The 9,815-nt window shown below is 39.2% G+C and overlaps 1 protein-coding gene across 5 annotated transcripts in view; it reads left to right on the forward strand.

Moving 5' to 3' along the window:
* PKNOX1 (PBX/knotted 1 homeobox 1) overlaps positions 1-8,094 on the forward strand; it is a 47,444-nt gene extending 39,350 nt beyond the window's left edge. For all 5 annotated transcript variants that reach the window (XM_040545409.1, XM_040545406.1, XM_040545410.1 and 2 more), the window contains one exon: positions 765-8,094. In XM_040545409.1, the coding sequence (XP_040401343.1) occupies positions 765-976 (212 nt within the window). In that variant the 3' untranslated portion in view covers positions 977-8,094. The remainder of the gene's footprint in view (positions 1-764) is intronic.
* Positions 8,095-9,815: the final 1,721 nt, after the last annotated feature.

The following is a 9,815-nucleotide window of genomic DNA, read 5'->3' on the forward strand; positions in this document are numbered from 1 at the left end:
TTTTATTTCAGAAGTTATGAAATGACAGAGTGAAGGTTAGATGCACAAATAAGTTCTCTCAGTATGTGTTAGGTACATCGCTAGCATTCTGTTTGACTAGCAGTACTGGACTGCTCTTTCAGCTTCATGACTCCCCATACAGTTTGCATTCCTTTCGCTATTGCTAGAGGGGCTGAGCATCTGCAGTTCTATATATGCCTCATGTGTTTCAAGTTGAGCATTGGGAAGCAGAGAAATATAATAGTTTCCAAAGAATTTGACTGAAGTAACTTCCCCTAGCATCAGATCAAACAAATACTTCTCTTTCTTAAATTGATTCTAACTGCTTTAATCTCAGGACCATCCTTTCTTTCCTGCAGCCTGCTCCTTTATTCGTTACAATCTTGTAGCAGCTTTTCCCACAGCCTCTGCTGAATCTAACAACATCTTTATCCATTTAAGTCACCTTGGATCTCTATGAACACTCCCACTTTTCTGCAATTAATTAATCTGGAATACTCTGCAGAAATGATCTTGTGAAGACTAGATTGGAGAATTCCTGTAATGAGTGTCCAGAACACAGCTACCTTTAAGATTCTTGGCCAACTTAATTCTGGCATTTCCTAACATTTAAGTGTAAAACAATCTGTTTAGCTTTTATTCTAATTTCATTCTTTAGCTTTTCTTCCTGTCGATTAGAAACAAAATCTGTTACATATAAATATGTGTAACTTAAACTGAGAAACAAAGAAAGATGCTAAAATTCTATGATTGTGCTTCTCCAGGTGCTGTTGTAACAATTACAGCTCCAGTCAACATGAATGTAGACAGTCTCCAGTCCTTGTCATCTGATGGTGCTACTTTGGCTGTTCAGCAAGTTATGATGGCAGGGCAAAGTGAGGATGAGTCTGTAGACAGCGGTGAAGATGATGGAGGAGATCTCTCAACGACAAATATCAGTGGGCTGGTTTTGGATAACAGCGATTCTCTGCAGTAGGAAGCAAGAGAGTGTGACAAAACGTTTAGGAAAAAGAATGGACTGACTGACTGTTTTTATAGTTTGCACAGCAAACATTTTACACAAGTTTTATTTCTAATATGTTTTATATGTAGATATAGAAGGGTGCACTTTTTTGTATTTCATAGTAAGCTTAAAGAGTGTTTTTGCAGGTGCAGCAACTTCTTTCAAATGTGTTTTTTCATTTCTTTTAATTTTCTTATTTCAGAAAATTATATCTAGTAATATAAAGAACCACGTAAGCACCCCTTTATTCTCTGAATTGGAAGTGCTGCAGTTTCTAAAGAATTATGCAGTTTCAATTAGTGCTGTTATTTAACACAGCTCTTGATGGGCAGGTGATGTAAATTTGAAGCATGTGACACTAGTGTGTGGAAATTGATCATTAAGTTTGATGCATATATTTGAAAGATGCTTCTGCACCTTAAAAACTGCTAGTCTGAGGTGGACAGCAACACACACAAAAAGAAAATGGTGATGTGTGATTCGGTAGCGAATGTATGGCAACTTAAGTTTAGTTTCTCTCATAGTCCGTGAGCCTGTTTATCATTTGCTATAAAAACTCCTATTTTTACCTTGCCGGGATTATTGGATAAAAAATATTTTTATAAATTCATTAGGAATTGGGATGACGACTGTATTACGCAGGAGGGAAAAAAAAAAAAAGAATTTCCAGAGGGGAAAAATAAATGTTTAGTATTCCTATTTGGAAGGTTTGAAAACTGACCAAATTTAATAAACAAGCCTATACTAGCGTTCTATGATTCTCAGCTATCCCACAGTGATATAGTATATTTGATAATAGCATAAGAAGGGCCCACTGTTTGATGGGATTTTGATATTGTCAAACATTGATTTATATTATGTGTAAACTAATATTCAAATTACATTAACTCTGTATCTAGACTTGTATCTGAAGATATTTGCTAAATGAGTATTCAGGTAAGTAAATTGAAATGCCTACGACACTTCCAGTTATTAGAGAAATTTAAGAGTTTATAGTTTGTACATCTGATTCTGAAAAGTGAAAAGATATGTACTATACAGTCATGAATTCTGCTATCACTATTTCATTGTATTTGAAGTATTTTGCCCCAGTACAAAAAGTAGTATAATTTATGAATTTCTTTAAAATTTTTTCAAATCTGAAGGTCACTAGCAGAATACACAGCAGGCTTTATTAGAGTAGAAAATCCTTTTGTCATTTAAGATCTAAGAGCTAATGATGGAAACATTTTTTGTGGTAACAGTCCTTTTATTTTTTTCCCCCAAAGTTTGGAGTCTTTCCGTTCATCCAAGAGTGCTCACTCTTGGAACTTCATGTTTCCCATTGTTAAATAGAAATAACAGATGCCAAGAGTCTTCACAGTATGATCAACTTCCTCTCTTCCCGTCCCTTTGTCCCTCTGTCGGATTAGATCAAAACCGGAAATCTCTTCTTGTTTAGATCAAATCTAGTTGCATTTCTAATATGGCAGGGAAAAGGATGTTAGCTTGTGGAAGCTTTAGACATTGTATTTGAGCAGAACTCTCTAGCAGATGCAAATATTTAATTGAATACTTAAATTTCTGTTTCACAAAATACTCAGGCGTATGCTTAGGTCCCATTGATTTTAGTGGGATTTTAAAGCATGTACTTTTTTATATGCTTAAATGCTTGAAAGGAGGTCTTTGAAGACTGTCTTACAGGTCATGTTTAAGTTGGTATGAAGAAAAACTTCAGAAAGAAATGTCTGTAACACTGGCACACATACAAGGAGAATGATACTAGTTTTAAGTGACTGGTAGCTGTTTTGAAAACCTGGGCTTTACTCATCACTAGTGATGTTTCTGCAATAGCTTTCATTTATTCATGACTGAGGATTTTGCTTCCTAGTTCAAAGACTGTAATGATCTGTTCCTGCTGGAGTGTGATAATTTCTAAAGAATTTTTGTTCTTCTAAGTTCTCTCCTTTGCCACTAATGTGACATGTTTGTGAAGAGCATAACTTGCAAATGACTCATGTAAGATTTAATTAGGAAGATTTTGACAAAGCATAACTATCCCAAAAGCTATTGTCAAATCCAATTCAACCCAAAAATACTTCTAAAAGAAAGCTATCATGTACAGATCATGCTCCTCTGGAAACATTCAACCTACTGCTCCTACAAAGGATACCTAAGATGACTAGAACTGAGAGACAATTTTTTTTTTTAAGACTCTACAAGTACTTCATCACCCTCACAATTTCCATTATGTAATTGGCTATGCTTTTTGATTTCTTTGGGGGGGATTATTCAGCTACCCTTCTTCACGTTTAATAGTGTGCTAAATTTTGTATCCTGTAGGCAGCTGAGTAATGAATTCTCAGTAGGTACAGGGCTACGGTCAAATCTGTGCTTTTCCAAATCAGCCTATAGTAGAAGAACAAGTCATTTCTCACTGTCTCCTTTCCCTCCCTGATGAGTTATCACTGCACAACAGCAGCACTTTCCTCACCAGCTTGAAGGTATGCAAGGAAATGGCTCGGCGGCAGATCTAGGAGGGTAGCAAGTAGCCAGCACCAAAGGGAAGCATGAACTAAACTGGGGTTTGTAGATCATGTGGCAATGGGTATTTGCGCCCGCTTTAAGACTAGCAGAACTGACCTATGTTTAAAATAAAAAAAAGGTATTAAAACAACTTAATAACTGCACAGCTGGCTGGAGTATGTACAGTTGATCTGCCATCTTGAACTCAGTTAGAAACAGGCATCAGGTTCTGCAAACTTCCAAAAGCTTATTTTTTCAGGAAGAAAACATTACCTGGTTAGCTTCTTCATTCCCCCTCCCCACTCACACATTTTACCAGAAGCTACATGCTGAGACATTTGTGACCTTGTCTTTAGTTGGTTGGTAAATACCTGGAAAGTGAAGCTGATGGAGGCTGCTATGAAAGGGAGAATATGGAGTAGTTCTACTGTCAAATTAGAAACACAAATGTGGTCACGTCAGTTATTAAAATTGGAAAAGTTACCAATATAATCCAAGAGATTACTTAACATAAGGAACTCAAACTCTTTTAATTCGGTGAGAGTAGGGGGTATGAGCTGCCTAGACATGCAGCTTTCTTTTCACAATCTGGAAGGAAACGTGCTTCCTTTTTTGCTGTGTAAGAAAGACTGTTGGTTTAAACAAAGCATCACTATTCTGTGGTAGTTGGAAAAAAAAGTGTTTACATGAGACAGTTATGTACAAAGTTTTTATAGGGAATCTAACATTAAACCCATGTATAATTGCCCCTTACCCCCAATTAAAGTTGTATTGGTAGGCAAGAGAAGAGCTAACTTGGTTTTTAAATTACTGCAATTCTTATGCAAACATAATTATTGAAACTTTTTATTTTTTCCCAATGCAATCTAGATCACTAACCCAAAACAGAGTTTTCAGTCCACTTTTCCCAAGACTTCTGTGACAAGCAAGCTGATTTGCCATTATTTTTTAACTTTAGAAACAACTTTATTTAGTAAATCAACTCCAAATTGGTCAGTATGTAGTTTTAAACGACTGTTCAAAAAAGAAATGTTGGAAGACATAATTGATAGGCATGGCTCTGGCTCTGCAGAGACTTTCCTCAATCTGGATATTGGGTCAAAGTGGAGTCCAGCTGACCTCAGGGAAACTCTGTAAGGGCTGCATGTTGGGCTGCATTTACCTGCAAAGGAATTGCTTCCCTCTTCTGGTCTCTGATCATGATTAGGGACCTCTTGGAGAGCCCTTCAGCTTTCTTCTGCCTGTATGCCTAGGTTTTCTTCCAGAGGAAACCAGCTTGTGGGTGAAGGGATTAGAAGGGAAGAACTTCATGTGGTCCTGCTGTGCACAACGCATCATTTTGATGTCAAAACATGGCCAGAAGACAGACCCACGCTGAAGGATTAGAGTTCCCAGTTCCTCTGTCCTAAAAGTAGCTTCAGGTTTATGGATCTTCTTTTGGAGCAGGGCCACAGAGACTTACTGCATTGAATAGTAGAGCTATTTGTTTCTCTAATCACGTGGGGAAAAAGAATTAGAAGGCAGTTCAGCGTCCTGACCTTATGAACTTGACAGCCCCAAAGGGTGAAACAGTCTTTCCAAGGGATGATAGCTTCATAAAACTATTAGACTTGTAGCAGCAGTTAAAAAGAAAATAATGTATTTTGAAAAACTGAAACACATGCATTTAACTGTAATTAAAGTTGATTTAAGATTTATTTTTTGAAGCTGAGTTTTCCTGAGGAAAAAAATGAATAAGCATTTGTCTATGCAAGACATGAATGTCAAAAACATTGTGTGAATCTCCCATTTTTAGGTGCTATATCGTTGTTGTCTTTCTGGCTTCTGTTACTTCGACTGATCTTTTAAACCTTTCAGCCTTATATTCAGCTTGGTTTTCAGAGTTGAATAGGCAAGAAATGTAGTTTTGGAATCCTGTTGGAAATGTAACTGAACTTCGTTCCCTCATGAAAACCTTGCATGTTAAACAATTACCTGAAATGTTTTGGTTTCCTAAGAATAAATTCGAACTGTCACCACCTCCTAAAACCAGAGCATGTCTATGACAATGCAAGTTTAATTGTAATGTCAAATCATCAGTCGTGGGCTGAGTACTCTCAGCTCTTTACTGTTCAGGGTAGCTGGATAGTAAGTAAAGCTGGCTGGTTTTGCCAAGCTCCCCCTCGGTGTGGATTCCACACGCACCCCTCCTTGGCTTGCTGAGCTCTTTCAATTGGTTCTGGGTTGTTTAATTTTAAGTCCTAAAGTAACTCGATCATCCAATGTAACGTGTAGTGAAATTGGCACTAATGTGCTCTCAAGTGATTGCCCAAATCATGTTATTTGTTCGTTCTTGTCACCTGGAAATATAAAAATGGTTTTTTTTTCCTGTGACTCGGTTATTTAGGACCTGCTGAGTGATCACAGCTGTTTTTTGCCAGCGAAAAGCAATGTGCAAGAAAGCAGTGAAATGCCTTACCAACTTTGTAGAGTACTATAAAGATCTTTACCTTGCGTTAATCGAATCCAGTGTTTTCAGATCATGACAGAAGTGGCCCATAAATCTGCCAGTGGGTTGGCAATGTTTGGTCTATACGATGGACAATCTTTAAAATGTAAACCTGTAACTTTTTTTTAGCCCTTGGTTGTTAAGAGACTTCTGAAGCAACCAATCTATCGAAGGATAAAATTAAAAATCAGAATGTGCTTCATGGATGACTTATTTTTACACTACTGTTCTCTGTGAACTGGAAAAGCACATTTTTAAAGCGAAGCATTCGCATTACTTTAGCAGTATTGTTTGGCTGAAAGACACAGTTTTGAGAAATCTTGAGCTAAGTTTCAAACTATTTAACCAGTTTTTGGCCAGGGGCAGTCAGTCTTGGGCCTTTTTGTTTGATTGGGTTTTCTTGTTCATGCAAATGAAGAAAAATGTTTACTAGTCCTTAACAGTATGGGGATTTTTATTATGCTTTTGTAATGCAGGAGCAGCTTTGATGAAAGAAATAATTAGCAGGTAAATAGTCCATAATGTGTGTGACTTTGGGGTTTCTTTTTGTTGTTGTTTCAAAATTGTTAATTAAAATGGCATGGACATCAAACTTTCAATAATGGTTCCAAGCATATATGGTATGTATACTTATCTGAAAAGGATTCTTTGGTACGAGCCCCATGTGCTGACTTGTTTAGCTGGGTAGACTGTAACATGTTCCTGAAATGATGTCCTCCTAGGTCAGGAATCGTCAGGAAGGGAGCAGCAGCCTAATGATAGATAAGATAGCACCTCCTCTCTAGCAAGAAACTCAAACTCACTTGATGTGCGCGTCTTACTTAGCAAACATGAAGACAGACAGCCTTCCTTGCGTGGCTGTGCCTTGCTTGGCAGATGTGTTCCCTTGAGTGACAGCAGGATGGAGGTCACAGCAGGGTGTGGGCACCTTCAAAGATTCCTGGGAATCTCATGGGCCACATCAAAACTGCTCTGGTGACCAGGCCAGGGCCTTCATCTGCTCCATGATGCACAACAGCTGTCTTCCTGCACTAAAGAGCATGCAATTCTGGGCATAATTGGCTGTTTTCAAGGAAAATGGTGTTTTTACACCTATCTACTTACTCCAAAATATGTCTCCAAGGTGTTTTGGATGATATATTGTTCTGGAAGCGTTAATCTGTGATTAACTGCATAATGTGTGTTCTAGATGCAGGGGTATTTGAACAGTTCTTTGTCTGACGTTAAAAGAGTGCCTGTGAGTAGCATAACTCCCCGTGATATGACGAAATAATTTTAACTCCACTCTTCCCAGGGAGCAAATTTTTCCTTATAGAGAATAAAACAAAACCAAAAAAAAATCCAGAGGAGATGCACTTGAATTACAGCCAGAAGAGCATGTTCCTCGTCTGTTGATCTCAAATTCCCCAGCCAGATGAAGGCGTGACAGGGATTGGAAACATAATCATAAGTAGCTGATTAGCATGTTTACTTTTGTGGAGCACCTGTTTACAAAATGCTAATCCTTTATTATCCACCTTAGGGCTGTTTCTAAATGCCCCTCTTTGTAGAAAACCAGAGCAGTATCTTCAGTGCTAAAAGGAAGGAAAAACCACGTGTGCACTGTAAAATGAGGATACTGCAAACAGTATCAGAGAAGGCTGGGACACCAGGCATTATTTATTCAAAATCCAGATTGAAATTCGTGCATCTTCAGAGTGCTCAAGGTATGCAGCATTATGCCTGTGCTTAAGAAAATTAAGAAAAATTAAGAAATTAAGAAAATTAAGAAAATACAACAAAACTCCACCATTTCACTACCCTATTAACTTCTAAGGGCAACGCGCCCATCCTAGGTCAGGCATGGCCTGTCTTCCTGATGCAACTAAGATGTGATCTAAAGCTTATGGAAGAAATTGGGGGAAAAACACGGTTATTTATCTTCTCTGTTGGTCTTCCGACTTTTGCGTCACCACCAGCACAAGGCAGAAGGTTCAGTCTGACGGCCTTCTGGCCAGTATTCCTAGCATGCTTTTTTTGCTAAATCTATCACTGTACCCTAAATACAGACTGATGCATATACTAAATGTAAATGTTGTAATAAAATTGAATTCAGAGACGATTTTTGTTAAGCTCCAAACATTTTTAAAACTAGATTTTCAATAGTAATGAAAAATATACCGATCATACATAAGAAATCACAGATTCACTTATATGCTGTTTTTTCTGTGCCCCATAACCTTTCCTGTGACTTCCTCCATCTGCAGCCTTTCACTGTGAGCTGCTAACTTCAGAGGCTCTCCTCAACATTTTAATGTCCATCAAGTTATGTTATACATTTCTGCATAACTCAGTTTGGAAATTTGTTTCATCATTAAGATTTAGGCCACTTTTAATTTCAGGCAAGGGGACTTACTATGTGTGATTCCATAAACAACATTGATTAGTGTTCCGGTTGCTTTTTCAAAGATGTGGATGAGTACATATGTTTCTATGAGTAAGATCCAAATTAGGGCCAGAAAGAAAATTTCTAGAGGGTGTTGTTATTGGTGTCTCACTGAATTTTTGTATTGGAACAAGAGTGTTTGGCCAAAAATCTGGTGGCCTTCCATGACGGGGTTACAGCATTGGTGGATAGGGGAAGAGCAACTGACACCATCTACCTGGACTTGGGCAAAGCATTTGACACCATCCCAAATGACAGCCTTGTCTCTAAATTCCAGAGACATGGATTTAACAGACGGACCACTCGGTGGATGAGAAATTGGCTGGATGGTCACACTCAGAGAGATGTGGTCAACAGCTCCTTGTCCAGGTGGAGACCAATGATGAGTGGCATTCCTCAGGGGTCGGTATTGGGACTGGCGCTACTTAAAATCTTTGTAGGTGACACGGACAGTGGAACTGAGTGCACCCTCAGCAAATTTGCCGATGACACCAAGCTGTGTGGTGTGGTCAACATGCTGGAGGGAAGGGATGCCATCCAGAGGGACCTGGGCAGGCTTGAGAGGTGGGCCTGTGTGAACCTCAAGAGGTTCAACAAGGCCAAGTGCAAGGCCCTGCATCTGAGCTGGGGCAGTCCCTAGCACAAATACAAGCTGGGCAGAGAATGGCTTGAGAGCAGCCTTGAGGAGAAGGCCCTGAGGGTGTTGGTTAGCGAGAAGCTTGACATGAGCCAGCAATGTGTACTTACAGCCCAGAAAGCCAACCATATCCTGGGCTGCACCAAAAGCAGTGTGGCCAGCAGGGCAAGGGAGGTGATTCTCCCCCTCTGATCTGCTCTCGTGAGACCCCACCTGGGGCACTGCGTTCAGCTCTGGGGTCCCAGCACAGGAAGGACATGGACCTGTTGGAGCGAGTCGAGAGGAGGGCCACGAAGTTGATCAAGGGGCTGGAGCACCTCTCCCATGAAGACAGGCTGAGGGAGCTGGGGTTGTTCAGCCTGGAGAAGGCTTAGCGGAGACCTTATAGCAGCCTTCCTGTACCTAAAGGGGGCCTGCAGGAAAGCTGGGGAGGGAGTTTTTGTCAGGGAGTGTAGTGAAAGGACAGGTTTTTGTGATGTTTGCTTTTCCCCAGTTAAAGGCCTTAGGTGTAGAAATATGCATATTTTAATACTCTGCATGACAAAATATACACTGGTTAGGGAAACATACTTTACATGATTTACAAAATAGTAAATCATGCACATCTTTAATTTAAAGAAATTACCCAATAAATGATTGGAAAAAAAATATTTTTTTGAATTTCAGAAATAAAATATATGCTGTATTGAGTGCATATTGGTTTTGCCCTGAAATTCCTGCCTGCTAAATCCCTCTGCTTATGCAGCCCCTCGCTTGC

Source organism: Cygnus olor, chromosome 1 (assembly GCF_009769625.2).
Source record: "Cygnus olor isolate bCygOlo1 chromosome 1, bCygOlo1.pri.v2, whole genome shotgun sequence".
NCBI classification, from domain to species: Eukaryota; Metazoa; Chordata; class Aves; order Anseriformes; family Anatidae; genus Cygnus; species Cygnus olor.